This window comes from Scyliorhinus torazame, chromosome 15, assembly GCF_047496885.1.
Source record: "Scyliorhinus torazame isolate Kashiwa2021f chromosome 15, sScyTor2.1, whole genome shotgun sequence".
Classification (NCBI taxonomy): domain Eukaryota; kingdom Metazoa; phylum Chordata; class Chondrichthyes; order Carcharhiniformes; family Scyliorhinidae; genus Scyliorhinus; species Scyliorhinus torazame.
In genome coordinates this window covers 10,409,688-10,424,402 of record NC_092721.1, presented here as the reverse complement: position 1 = coordinate 10,424,402, position 14,715 = coordinate 10,409,688, and the positions used below count along the sequence as shown (strand labels likewise).

Here is a 14,715-nt window from a genome sequence, read left to right as displayed (position 1 = left end):
TCCAGGAAATGGAGAGGGGTGATTAGAGGGGGAGAAGAACACCGAGTCTCGTTATATGCGGATGACCTATTGTTATACGTGTCGGACCCAGCGGGGGGAATGATAGAGGTTATGCGAATTTTGAGGGGGTTCGGGGATTTCTCGGGGTATAGGCTAAACATGGGGAAGAGTGAATTATTTGTGATACATCCAGGGGACCAGAGTAGAGAGATAGAAGGCTTGCCTCTAAGGAAAGTGGAAAGAAAATTCCGATACCTGGGGATTCAGATCGCTAGGAGCTGGGAACCTTGCACAGACTTAATCTGACACGGTTGGTAGAACAAATGGAGGAGGACTTCAAGAGGTGGGACATGCAGCCTCTATCGCTGGCGGGCAGGGTGCAAGCAATTACGATGGTGGTCCTCCCGAGGTTCTTATTTGTATTTCAATGTCTCCCTATACTAATCACTAAGACCTTTTTTAATAAAATAGACAGGAGCATCACGAGCTTCGTGTGGGCAGGGAAAGTTCCGAGAGTAAGGAGGGGGTTCCTTCAGCGTAGTAGGGACAGAGGAGGATTGGCACTACCGAACTTGGGCGATTACTATTGGGCCGCCAATGTGGCAATGATACGTAAATGGATGATGGAGGGTGAGGGAGCGGCGTGGGAAAGACTGGAGAGAAAGTCCTGTAAAGGGACGAGTTTAGAGGCGCTGGTGACGGCGCCGCTACCGATCTCACCTAAAACGTTTACCACGATCCCGGTGGTGGCGGCAACATTGAATATCTGGGGACAGTGGAGGCGACAGAGAGGGGTGCGGGGAGCCCTGGTGGGGTCCCCAATCAGGAACAACCATAGGTTCGCCCCAGGAAGAATGGATGGAGGATTTCAGAGCTGGTTCCAGTTGGGAATTAGGAGGGTGGGAGATTTATTTATAGATGGGACTTTTGCGAGCTTGGGAGCATTGGAGGAAAAGTATAAGTTGCCCCGGGGAAATTTCTTGAGATATATGCAGATGAGGGCATTTACTAGACAACAGGTGAGGGAATTTCCGTTGCTCCCGACACAGGGGATACAGGACAGGGTGCTTTCAGGGGTGTGGGTCGGAGAGGGCAAGGTGTCAGAGATTTACCGAGAGATGAGGGAAGAGGGGGAGGAGTCGGTGGGCGAACTAAAAGGAAAGTGGGAAGAAGAACTAGGGGAGGAGATAGAGGAGGGTATGTGGGCTGATGCCCTAAGCAGGGTAAATTCCTCTTCCTCATGCGCCAGGCTTAGCCTGATTCAATTTAAGGTGCTACATAGAGCACACATAATGGGAGCAAGATTGAGCAGGTTCTTTGGAGTGGAGGACAAATGTGGGAGGTGTGGCGGGAGCCCGGCAAACCACGCACATATGTTTTGGGCATGCCCGGCACTGGAAGGGTATTGGAAGGGAGTGACGGGAGTGATTTCGCGGGTGGTGAAGGCCCGGGTCAAACCAGGCTGGGGGTTAGCTCTATTTGGAGTTGCGGAAGAGCCGGGAGTGCAGGAGGCGAAAGAGGCCGACGTTGTGGCCTTTGCGTCCCTAGTAGCCCGGCGCAGGATCCTACTCATGTGGAAGGAGGCGAAACCCCCCGGACTGGAGGCCTGGGTAAATGATATGGCGGGGTTTATTAAACTGGAGCAGATAAAGTTTGCCCTGAGAGGATCGGCTCAAGGGTTCACCAGGCGGTGGCAGCCATTTCTCGACTACCTAGGGGAACGTTAGAGGGAAGACAGATGACCAGCAGCAGCAACCCAGGGGGAGGGGGGGGGGGGTTTAGTTTAGGTCAAAGATAAAGGGGTTTTGTTACTTGTGTATTGTTTAAAATTTCTGTATTGTTATTGTTGCGTTTGCTTTGTAAGAGGGGAAAAATTGTTGTTTGGGAAAAAAATTTCAATAAAACATTTATAAAAAAAAAAACAAAAAAAAAAACTTTACCGTGCAATGCACAATAATGATAAATCTCGATTTACACTATTTGTTTTCATTTGCACACTGGGCTCTAACAAATGATTTGCGCTTTAATTTTTCAATTTAAAATGTTTTTCCCTCAGGCCTGTATGCCTTACAGGGAACGTATGTTGTAAATATCAGGAACATTACATTGTAAGGAGGCACCTCAGGGTAGAACATGCTGCATGTAAGGAGACAAGTTGAATGTTATTGCTCTTTCTGTAAGTTTCAAACTGAAATGTCCTGAAATGAACTTTTCCCAATTTTCTGAATAAAGTATATTTTTGAAATAATAGTCATCAGCCACCCTTCCACAAGTGTGGAAGATTGTGTTTGCACCCAGAGCCACAAGCAGGAAAACACACAATATTTCACTTGAGGATGTTTGGTTGAATGTACCACGGCTCAATTTAACTCCCCTTCCTCAGTATTGATTGGTGGTTTACTGATGGGCGCAAGCGAGTCTTGCCTTTGGCAGACACAGCCCTCGATCTTTCATCATCCAGAGGCTCTAGTTAAACATATTACATCCTGAGGTGTCTAGACAGGGTGGATGTGGAGAGGATGTTTCCTCTTGTGCACGAATCTGGAACTAGGGGTCACTGTTCAGAAATATAGGGTCAACTCATTTAAGACAGAGGTGGATAGATTCTTGATAAGGAAGGCGGTGGGTGATAGGTAAAAGGTAAGGGCCAGTTTAGCCCAATTGGCTAGACAGCTGGTTTGTGATGCAGAGCGAGGCCAGCAGCATGGGTCCAATTCCCGTACCGGCTGAGGCTATTCATGAAGACTCCACCTTCTCAACCTTGCCCCTCGTCTGAGGTGTGGTGATCACATTAAATCACCGCCAGTCAGCTCTTCCCCCTCAAAGGGGAAAACAGCCTATGGTCACCTGGGGCTATGGCGACTTGAGGCACGATCTCATTAAATGGTGGGACAGGCTTGAAGGGCCGAATGGCCTACTCTTGCTCCTTGTTTGTGTCGTTGTAGGCTGATTCCTGTCAGCTGTGGAAAAGAAGGGTTTCTGCGCCAAGCGAGGGAGCATCCCGGACCAGCCACTTAACGGCCTGCGAGTGGGTGGCATTTCAATTCACATCAAGAGTTTTTTATGGGGGTGGGGGAATCTGCTGACAGTGAATGGAACTTGAGCAGGAGACTGCCTGTGCAGAGCCTGCACGTTCTCCCCGTGTCTGCGTGGGTTTGCTCCGGTTTCCTCCCACAAGTCCCGAGAGACGTGCTTGTCAGATGAATTGGACATTCTGCATTCTCCCGCAGCGTCCCAAACAGGCGCCGGAATGTGGCGACTCGGGGATTTTCACAGTAACTTAATTGAAGCCTACTTGTGACAATAAGCGATTATTATTAAAAGTAAAGATTATTAAGAAGAGGACTTGGGAGAGATGAAAACCTGGACATTTGAGTAATTTGGTGAAAACCGTGGGGGCACTGGAATGCTCGGCGAAAAGCCGGTGCTGCCCCCATGTCACTAAGCTGAAGAGCAACCAAAAATTGATGAATGGCAGAGGAAGTAATGCAAACCTCACACATTTTACCATCAATGTGGGGCATTGATTCCCTGCAGGCTGCAGAAATCTCTGAATCCTCTGTTAATGTCCACCACCTGAACACAATTAAACACCATTAATATACAATTAACACTCTGCTGGGCAGCATTGACAGGACATGTGTCAAAAGGGGGGTTTGCAAATGAGGTACATTAAATCTGGTTCCACGTTTTGACGGTGCTGCGTGTGTGATGTATCCACAATCTGCAGAAGGTGCAGCAAACTCCCGGGCGGGTGATTGACAGTCACTCACCTGTCAATCAACCGCTCTGCGCCAATCAGCGTCCGCCGACGCCAGCACCAATTAGCAACCAGATCTCCCTCCTCGCCAATCAGCAGGCAGATCTCTGCGCCAATCAACATCCGATACCGCCCGCACCAATCAGCAGGCGGGTCTCTGCGCCAATAACAAGGCGGGCCTCTCTCTCTGCACCAATAAGAAGGCGTACCAATCCGCACCAATCAGGAGGCGTGTTTCTGCGCCAATCAGCAATCTGCTCCCTGGCGGAAAGATGGCGGCGGTGCGGAGTCGGGCGCTGCTGTAAGTTGACGAAGGGTCGGCGCTGGGTGAGAGACGCCGCGGCCTCGTCCCCCCGGGGCCCCTGTATTCCTGCCCTCCCCCCAAAAACACACACACATTGTTGTGGTGCAAAGGCGGCCATTCCGCCCATTATCTCTGCTCCGGCTCTCCAGATGCGCATTGTGCCTCAGTCCCTCTCCCTCCGTCTCCCAAGACCGACCGTAAATCCAGCACCGGGAGAGGCAGAATCAAGTGAATAAGGGACAGAAGGAGAACATTCAACCCAACCTGTGCCACCATTTATGGGCAGGGTTTTATGGGGGGGGGGGGGCAGGGGGATATTGGGTAGAGGGGGGCAGGGGGATATTGGGTAGAGGGGGGCAGGGGGATATTGGGTAGAGGGGGGGCAGGGGGATATTGGGTAGAGGGGGGGCAGGGGGATATTGGGTAGAGGGGGGGCAGGGGGATATTGGGTAGAGGGGGGGCAGGGGGATATTGGGTAGAGGGGGGGCAGGGGGATATTGGGTAGAGGGGGGGCAGGGGGATATTGGGTAGAGGGGGGCAGGGGGATATTGGGTAGAGGGGGGCAGGGGGATATTGGGTAGAGGGGGGGCAGGGGGATATTGGGTAGAGGGGGGGCAGGGGGATATTGGGTAGAGGGGGGGCAGGGGGATATTGGGTAGAGGGGGGGCAGGGGGATATTGGGTAGAGGGGGGGCAGGGGGATATTGGGTAGAGGGGGGCAGGGGGATATTGGGTAGAGGGGGGCAGGGGGATATTGGGTAGAGGGGGGCAGGAGGATATTGGGTAGAGGGGGGCAGGGGGATATTGGGTAGAGGGGGGCAGGGGGATATTGGGTAGAGCATGGCAGGGGGATATGGGGGGTTAGGTGATGCTAAGGGAACCGGAGGGGAGTGTGGGGGATTGTTGATGAGCTGTGCCAATATGGCTAGGGGAGGGGTTTAGGGGATGCTGAGGGTGGTGGGTTCTTGGTGGGCAGTGCTAACATGGTGGGGGGGGGGTAAGGGATGCTGAGGGTGGGGGGTTGTTGGTGAGCTGTGCCAGCACTTGTGTGCCCTTGCCATTTGCTCGCCATTCAATGTGTCTGCGTATTTTGTTACACGTTTTTCAGGGGAATAGCCACAGGGGATTCCTGCACTGCCTGCTTAGTCCTCTTGCTCTGCCTGGTGGTCACCCATTCCCTTCCTGTTGTGGACTTTTAGCCTGTGGTATGACCACCTCGCTGTACATGCTATCCCCGATACTCTCCATCTCGCAGAGACGCCACAATGACCCAGCCTTCGCTCCAGCTCTGAAACCTGGGCTTCAAGGAGCTGCAGCTGGAGACACTTCCTGCTGCCGCTGGGTGCTGGAAGTGTTCCCGTCTTCTTGGATGCCGAGTAGTAATTTATGGGGGATATTGTGAAACATGGAAAGCAAGTTACTAGAAGCTGATTAGTAAAACCTATTTCTGGGATTCCTTGTTAAATGGTGGGATCTGTGAGTGCTTCAGAAAGAGTAATTGGAGGTACTGCGAGGTATATTGTGCAGGTTGGAATCCAAAATGGCATTGGAAATTGCTATGACGTTCCTGAAGATGAAAGCTGTAACTCTGACTTGTTTACAGAAAGTAACCAAGTGTCAGTCAACTGAATTGGCAGATAAATTGGAACTGGGGTTACCTGCTGGGGTAAGAAAAGCTGAGATTATTGAAAGCATAGTGAAAAATGTAAAATCGCAAGGATTGTCAGATCGATCAAGTTCTTGGAAAAGTGAGGAAATTGGATTAGGTAAAATTGAATTACAAATGAAACAATTAGAACTGCAAGGGGGAAAAAAAATCGCTTCTCTGCCTTTTGGCTAAGATGAGCGTGAGGTCAGGTGTAATGCCTGGATCTGGTATGTCTCTTTTGTGGGGACCATGAATTGGATTCAATTTGAATTAGTGTTTGGAGCAGGCAAGGAGCTGGATTACACTGTCCACACTCTGAGCTCTGGCTTTGTAACTCTGAAAAAGGAATTTAAAAAAAGAAATGCAACAAAAATAAATATGAGAAAAACCTGAACTGGAGATGCAGGAAAAGGGAAAGCGAGGAAAACAAAAGATATTTTCAGAGGGAATTGGAAATGGAGAAGTTAGCAGTGGCAGAAAGAGACCATTTCAACTAAAAATGCTGGAAGTTAAAGCAGAGACACTAGAGCAGTGTGAGGAAGGACGCAATTCTAGACATGAATCTAGTAGGGAAATGTTTAAATGTATACAAGTTCTTCCAAAATTTGAGTAAATGGATGTGGAAGCATTATTTATTTTGAAAATGTAGCTAAACAGATGATGTGATCAAAATAGATTTGGGCATTACTTTTGCAATGCAGACTGGTAGGTAGAGCTGGTGAGGTGTATACATCATATGATGTTATAAAGAAAATTATCCTTAGTGCTACGAGTTGGTTCCTGAGGCAAACATGCAGAAAGTTCAGAACACAAGGAAACAGCCAGGACAAACTTTTATATTGAATTAGAGAGTGTTTGACCGTTGTATATGGACTTCAAAGATGGAGGGAACATTTAAAGCCCCTCGCGAGGGGATTCTTTCAGAAGTTAAAGATTCACTTCCTTTGGTAATTAGGATGTATGTTGAGGAACAAAATGTTAAAACTGCTAGACAGGCAACAGAGCTAGCTGATGGTTACGAATTGGACCATAGAACTAAACCATTTTTCTATCCTTTTAAACATGAGAAGGATAGAAAGTGGGAAAGAAAACAATAGTCAAGGAAGAGATGGAACAGTTGGAAATGGTCAGGAAATGTCACCTCAGATCAAAAGGGGTGCTGAGGGTGGAAGTGATATTCAGAAACCTAGTGTTTCCATTGTAACAAAGTGGGACACATTAAGGCAGATTGTTGGAAATGGATGACCAGTTCCAATAGTAGGAAATAAAGCTTGGTAGGGCAACTGCTCGGTCCAAGACTGAAATAAACTACAGAGAGTCGTGAACACAGCCCAATCCATCACGCGAACCCGCCTCCCATCCATTGACTCTGTCTACACCTCCCGCTGCCTTGGGAAAGCGGGCAACATAATCTAAGACCCCTCTCACCTGGGTAATTCTCTCTTCCATCGACAGAAGATTCAAAAGTCTGAGAACACGCACAAATAGTTTCAAAAACAGCTACTTCCCCCACTATTACCAGGCTCCTAAAAGACTAAAAGACCTTCTTATGGGCTGAACTGATTTCTCCACACATCTCTACTGAGTAGCATTGCACTCCGTATGCTTCACCTGATGTCTATGTATTTACGTTGTGTATTTATTGTATATCCTATGTTTTTAAGTACAGTAAGAAGTCTTACAACACCAGGTCAAAGTCCAACAGGTTTGTTTCAAATCACTAGTTTTCGGAGCACTGCTCCTTCCCCAGGTGAATGACGAGGTAAGTTCCAGAAACATTTATGTAGGCAAAGTCAAAGATGCAAGACGATACTTTCTATTCAGCCTCTGATCTTCGGGTAAGCGTTCTCCAAGGCGGCCTTCAGGACGCACGCCTACTCAGAATCGCCGAGCAGAAACTTATAGTCAAGTTCCGCACACACGAATACGGCCTCAACCGGGACCTTGGATTCATGTCGCATTACATTCATCCGCCACCATCTGGCCTGGGTTTATGAAATCCTAACGACTGTCCTGGCTTGAGACAATTCACACCTCTTTAACCTGGGGTTACCCCTCTCTCTGGCTCTGCAAAGATTAATTACCTGCAAATGCTCGCATTCAAAGTATCGTCTTGCATCTTTGACTTTGTCTATATAAATGTTTTTGAACCTACCTCTACATTCACCTGAGGAAGGCACAGTGCTCCGAAAGTTAGTGATTGAAACAAACCTGTTGGACTTTAACCTGGTGTTGTAAGACTTCTTACTGTGCTCACCCCAGTCCAACGCCGGCATCTCCACATCTATATTTTTAATGTATGGAATGATGTGCATGGACTTTACACCGAACAATACTTTTCACTACCTCAGTACACGTGACAATAAATCTAAAACATCTGAAAAAGAAATGGCTGTTAAAACAGTAGCAGTGGTGCAAGTGAAATGTGCTCTTTCAGAATCAATGAAAAAAAGGGATAGTTCTCAAGATAGTTTAATAGAATTATTTGGTTACTGCTGAAGGAAGTCAGACTATTGGTGGTTCTGGATGTTTTGGGTCAAAAGGAGACGCTTTCCCTAATTCATCTAGCAAAGTAAGTAAACAAATTAAAATTCTACGAGATACAGGAGCACATCAATCATTAATGGTAGCTGATGATCCAGAAAGCTTTATGAAGGAAAAAGTATTAGTACGGTAGGAAGGGGGTGAACCTGTTTCTTTGTGTAAAGTTGTTTTAAATTTAGAGTGTCCAATTAATTTTTTTCCAATTAAGGGGCAATTTAGTGTGGCCAATCCACCTACCATGTTCTCTCTAGGGAATGCCATTAGCATTCTTTCCCCTTGGTTTCTGTGGCCATTAGCACCCGGTTTCCCTGGGCTTCTGTGGCTATAACTCATCTTTCATTCTCGCTCCACAGTATAAATATTTCCCACTTTCTCTGTCTGTTAGCTTTGACAAAGTCATCGGACTCGAAACGTTAGCTCTTTTCTCTCCCTACAGATGCTACCAGACCTGCTGAGATTTTCCAGCATTTTCTCTTTCGTACCATGCACATCTTTGTGTTGTGGGGGTGAAACCCACACAAACACGGGGAGAATATACAAACTCCACACGGGCAGTAACCCAGAGCCGGGGTCGAACCTGGGATCTCGACGCCATGAAACAGCAGTGCTATCCACTGCGCCACCGTGCTGCCCTTCTTTGTGTAAAGTTAATTTAAGAAGCAATTTTGTAAATTAAATTGTTACAGTGGGAATTATTCCAAAATTCCCTATTGGGGGAATAGATTTCATCCTAGGTAATGATCTGGCTTATGGACACAGTAATATGATGACAACTGCGTTGCAGCAGGCAGTTGATTAAGGTGATCTTAAACTTTTGAAAACTACTGTGGAGAGAAATGAGACACATTGCAGATAACAAGCAATTGGACTGCACAGTGGCACAGTGGTTAGCACTGCTGCCTCACAGCACCAGGGGCCCAGGTTCAATTCCGACCTTGGGTGACTGTGTGGAGTTTGCACATTCGCCCCGTATCTGCGCCGGTTTCCTCCGGGTGCTCCTGTTTCTCCCCACAGTCCAAAGATGTGCAGGTTCGGTGGATTTCAGAGGGAGGAAATGATTGGCATGGTTCAAACTGAACTGACAACTTATTTGAAATGGGACTGGGAAAAACAAGATGACAAAAAGTTCAAAGAACAAACAAAGCAATAGTATGATACTATATTGAGTGTACATAAGCATATTAACAACATTCTTGAAACTGCTAAAACGAGGACAGGAGATGTTAATGAACAAAAATGACATTTGACTGTTAAAAGCAAATTTACCACGTGAATTTGTAAAGTGGGCTTGAGAGTGGAGCAACGTCTACAGGTGACAAAAAGGACAATTGCGCTGTAGATTTACGTGTAACGTTCTTAGTTGCAAACTGGAAATCAGAAGAGAAAGAAACACGACAAGTTATGATAATGTACCATGTATTGAGTCTGATAATGCTTTTAAAGTTATTGTCTTTGTTTTGTTTAAATCATTGTAATTATATATTATGATATGTGTAATTGTGAACTAAGAAAATTGTACTTGTATGATGCAACAAGTTATGTGGTTTGATATTCAGCATGTTAAGTTTGTATAAAGTGGATGCAACACCAGTGTCAAGAAACCTTCATGATTATGAAAATTTATTTGTAAGGGGGAGATATTAGGAAAACAAAGGTAGTTTTAAGAGAATTGTATGGGTAAACATTAGAAATAAGGTATAGTTTTAAATGAGTTTCATTTCATGTTTCTGTGCCTGGAAAGGTAAAACCTATAGTTAGATTCATGCTGGACAAAGGTGCTTGTATGTGTGGGGGTTGGTTAAGTTCCAGCTGCGTTCCTATTTTCCTTAGGGCTATTGCGTGAAGAGTAAATAGAAGTAGCAGTCATTGCTCATCAACTGGAGACCCTTTGTAAGATAAAAAAGCTTTATAGTTTTAGCTGGTTTTATTGCAATTGGAGACATGACACTGGGGAATGAACTTCTCTCAACTCTGCCGGGAGAAGCTGGACGGGACAAGGATCTGGCAAGATGCGGCTTCCTAAGAAACAAGATACAATCCAGAAAACCAGGGAATTGGAACAGAAATAATTCTAAGACAACTGAAGTTCAGAGAACAGAAACCAAGGATTCAAGGAAGAGTAAACAAAATGTCCTAAGTTAACGACAATTGCAATAACTAGAGTTAAAGTGGGACAGCAGACCAGCGGTAAATGAAACGTTTGATGCCATTTTAATACAGCCTGAGTATCAAAAGCGATTGTGAACAGTTTGTACAGCAGTCAAGACAAAGAAATCCTAAAGGGGTTTGTGTAAAATCCTGGACTGGAGCCGTTGGTGAAGATGGAACAAAAGCTTATGCCATTTGGAACACCTGGATTTTGGAATACAAACCACTAAGGGAAAGCATTATTGCGAGAGAAGATTTTAAGGTGTGCTTTTGGGAGTGGAGTTTGGAAACTCTCATGTGGCAATTCACTTGAGGTTCAGAGTGGAGAGTATATTGGACCACAGCCATCTTATGTGTTTAAAGGAGCGTTGTGCTACTGAGACACTTGTATTTTAAGATTATCTTGGTAATCTTAAAATCTGTGTGCATTTATTAAGATAGGTGGAGTAAAGGAGTATTTATTATAATCTAATTTTTCGATTTTAAGTAAATGTTTTTTTCTTGTTAAAACTAATTAGCTGTCTTGTGACTCTTCCTCCACATTTTATAAAGAAAAGTCAGAGTTGCAGTCTTTTTAGCCAGGGTTCCATTCTGGGATCTTCCCGTCCATTATAACACTAACTGGGATGTAACACTGACCATCCTGACTTTGAAATATTTTGCCGTTCCTTCACTGTCGCCGGGTCAAAATCCTGGAAGTCCCTCCCTAACAGCACTGTGGGTGTACCTACACCTCCGGACCTGCAGTGGTTCAAGAAGGCAATTCACCACCACCTTTTCAAGGGCAACTAGGGATGGGCAATAAATGCTGGCCTAACCAGCACCACGTCCCATAAATGAATTTTTAAAATTATGTAAGATTAGATTGCTTTACTCCTCTTTGATTGCCTTAGTTCAAGATGGTGGCTGCTTATCCTGGCCTTAAAGCTGGAGTTAATGTTGTAATTGTTCCGGCAGGACTTTCACCCATATCACAAGATGGTTTTCTCCACAACGTAACATCTGCTCCAGAACCATTGACAGAGGAATTTACTTGTGAGTAAAGTATTGCAATTAAACACAATTAAAAAGTGTTGTATTTGCCAGTTAGGCCATATCTGAACCTGCTTGTGGATCTCTTGTCTTCAGAACAGCAGGAAGCCACTTGGCCCATCATGCCAATCAGTCCCACACCCTCCTCATAATCCTGAAATTTTTCTCCATCAAGCATTGCATCCAGTTCTGTTTTGTATGTCCAGACCCCTCCTCTATGAGCTTGTTATATTTCTGTTGTTACTGAACTCGTCTCTCAACTTTTCCCCCATTATTGTTTTTCCTTCTCTATACCTGGGACATGGTCTCGCTGATCATTCTCCAAGTGACCATATGGCAGCCTTACTGGGAGGCAATTCGACCTGGTGAGGATCACATTCAAGTTCCACCCTTTCCTCACTGGATAATGTTTGCTGATCCACCAGGATAGCTGTACATAGGGCAGCAGGGTGGCGCAGTGGTTAGCACTGCTGCCTCACGGCGCCGAGGTCTCGGGTTCGATCCTGGCTCTGGGTCACTGTCCGTGTGGAGTTTGCACATTCTCCCCGTGTTTGCGTGGGTTTCGTCCCCACAACCCAAAGATGTGCGGGCTAGGTGGATTGGCCACGCTAAATTGCCCCTTAATTGGAAAAAAATGAATTGGGTACACTAAATTTAAAAAAAAAAAGAAATAAATAGTTTCAGGTGTTTAAAGCTTTTTACAAAAACAAAACAATCACTTGTCTTTCACTGCTTTCTCTTACCTGGAAAACCTGTGTTCTGCTCATTGCCACAGGCTAGTTCGCAAGTTGTAATAGCAGAACTGCCCAAATTGCAGATTGACCAAGACTATTGCTATGGAGCAGAATTAGCTGCAAAAAAGGGCAAATACTTGATAAGGTTTTAACTATGATGTGGAGATGCCGGCGTTGGACTGGGGTGGGCACAGTAAAAGGTCTTACGACAGCAGGTTAAAGTCCAACAGGTTTGTTTGGAATCACTGCTTTTGGCACGTAGTTCCTTCATTAGGTGAGGATTTAACTTTAAGGTTATTTTATAAAATCTTAACTGACAGAATTATGAATAATTTATCGTGTTTAATGAATTCAAATTGGACCAAAGACCAGGGTAATATCAGGCGGAATGTCAGGAAATGTAAACACATTGGCAGGCAATTAACAGCAGCCACAATTGAACTTAAAAGCAAGAAACTGCGGATGGTGAAAATCTGAAATAAAAACAGAAAATGCTGGAAATACTCAGCAGGTTTGGCAGCATCTGTGGAGAAAGGAACAGAGTTAATGTTTGAGGTCAGTGACCTTTAATCATGTGTTCTGATGAGAGGTTATTGACCTGAAACGTTAAGACAAGTATTCTTCCCAATGTGAGGTAAAAATGTCTCATTCGGGTTCACCTCCTGGAATTGTTTGCATAATATGTATAAGTGTTGTTTTGATAATTCTCCCAAATTAATATCCTTTTGATGATTTTATTTCTTTTTAAAGTGAGATGCAACATATTGTGTCGAGGTAGCTGTGTCAATTCAGAGCGTCATCAGTACAGATTACACACCTTGCCAAGAACAGCGTAGGAGTTAATCCGTTCCAGATCTTAAATCCTGTGCTATAAGGAATGAGTTGATGTCAACAACAGTTCCGTTAGCACAAATCAAATTTGTTCCCAAACATTTTTACAGATTCTTCTCCTGTCTCTTTTTTTTTTTTTCCCCTCCAAATAATTTGACAGTTTATTTAATAAGCAGCGTGATGATTTCTCAGGCTAAACTCAAAACACTGCAGATGTTGGACATCTGAAAAAATGCTGGAAAAACACTCAGCAAGTCAGGCAGCATCCGTGGAGAGTGAAGCAGAGTTAACATTTCAGGTCAATGATCTTTCGCCAGAACTGGAAGGACTCGGCAATCTTTTTTTAAAGAGTACCCAATTCATTTTTTTCCAATTAAGGGGCAATTTAGCGTGGCCAATCCGTCTAGCCTGCACATCTTTGGAGGAACATCTAATAATCATTATTGTCACAAGTAGGCTTACATTAACACTGCAATGATGTTACTGTGAAAATCCCCTCGTCACCACATTCCGGCGCCTGTTCGGGTACATGGAGGGAGAATTCAGAATGTCCAAATTACCGAACAGCACGTCTTTCGGGACTTGTGGGAAGAAACAGGAGCACCCGGAGGAAACCCACGCAGACACGGAGAGAAGGTGCAGACTCCGCACAGACAGCGACCCAAGCCGGCAATCAAACCTGGGACCCTGCAGCTGTGAAGCAACAGTGCTAACCACTGTGCTACCATGCCGCCCATCTCTACCAAATTCCCCCCTCAATTTTCTCTGCTTGGAGAACAATTCTAGCTTCTCAAAGTTAATCGACGTAAATCAAGCCCCTCATTTCCTGGTACATGAAGGCACCTCCTTTTGCCTTGCACCATCACCCCTCTTGTTATTTAACCTCTCCTTTCCATCACCCTGTCGCAGAGCTTCCCACTTGTTTGTTCCTCACCATTTTCCTGTCTCAGCACTTTGTGAATAACTATTTAAGATCGCCAACTCCGGTTAGCACTGCTGCCTCACGGCACCGAGGTCCCAGGTTCGATCCCGGTCCCGGGTCACTGTCCGTGTGGAGTTTGCACATTCTCCCCATGTCTGCGTGGGTCTCGCCCCGACAACCCCAAAGATGTGCAGGGTAGGTGGATTGGCCACGTTAAATTGCCCCTTAATTGGAAAAAATATAATTGGGTATTCTAAATTTATAATTTGAAAAATTAGCGTGCCCAATCCATCTAACCTGCACATCTTTGGGTTGTGGGAGTGAGGCCCACGCAAACACGGGGAGAATGTGCAAACTCCACACGGACAGTGACCCAGAGCCGGGATCGAACCTGGGACCTCGGCGCCATGAGGCAGCAATGCTAACCACTGCGCCACCGGCTGCCCTTCTGGCAGATATTGATCTAACGAGATGTAACTGAGATTGATCTTGTTGTTCCCACACGTTGCAGTAGCTGTTTAACTGGGATCAGGAACCCTGGATGATTTTCTCTAGCCAATGCCAGACTGAGGGCAATTTTAACCCTGCTGCTGTCCTGGCAGAAATAAACTAATTCACCCCAAGTAGGATGACGCAGCCACTACATTCGTGACTGAATCTCCTAACTGATGCATCAGGGACTGTTAAGAGACCGATATGTTCCGCTCTATTGAAGAGATTTTTTATAATGTGCATTACTTTGAAAAAGATGAAAGATTTGCATTGCTACAGTGCCTGTCACAACCTCAGGACA

At 45.6% G+C, this 14,715-nt stretch overlaps 1 protein-coding gene across 1 annotated transcript in view; it reads left to right on the top strand.

Moving 5' to 3' along the window:
- The first annotated feature begins 4,017 nt into the window (after positions 1–4,017).
- clybl (citrate lyase beta like) overlaps positions 4,018–14,715 on the top strand; it is a 160,078-nt gene continuing 149,380 nt past the window's right edge. The window contains exons 1-2 of the mRNA XM_072476066.1: positions 4,018–4,061; positions 11,361–11,438. Coding sequence (XP_072332167.1) covers positions 4,033–4,061; positions 11,361–11,438 — 107 coding nt within the window. The 5' untranslated portion in view covers positions 4,018–4,032. The remainder of the gene's footprint in view (positions 4,062–11,360; positions 11,439–14,715) is intronic.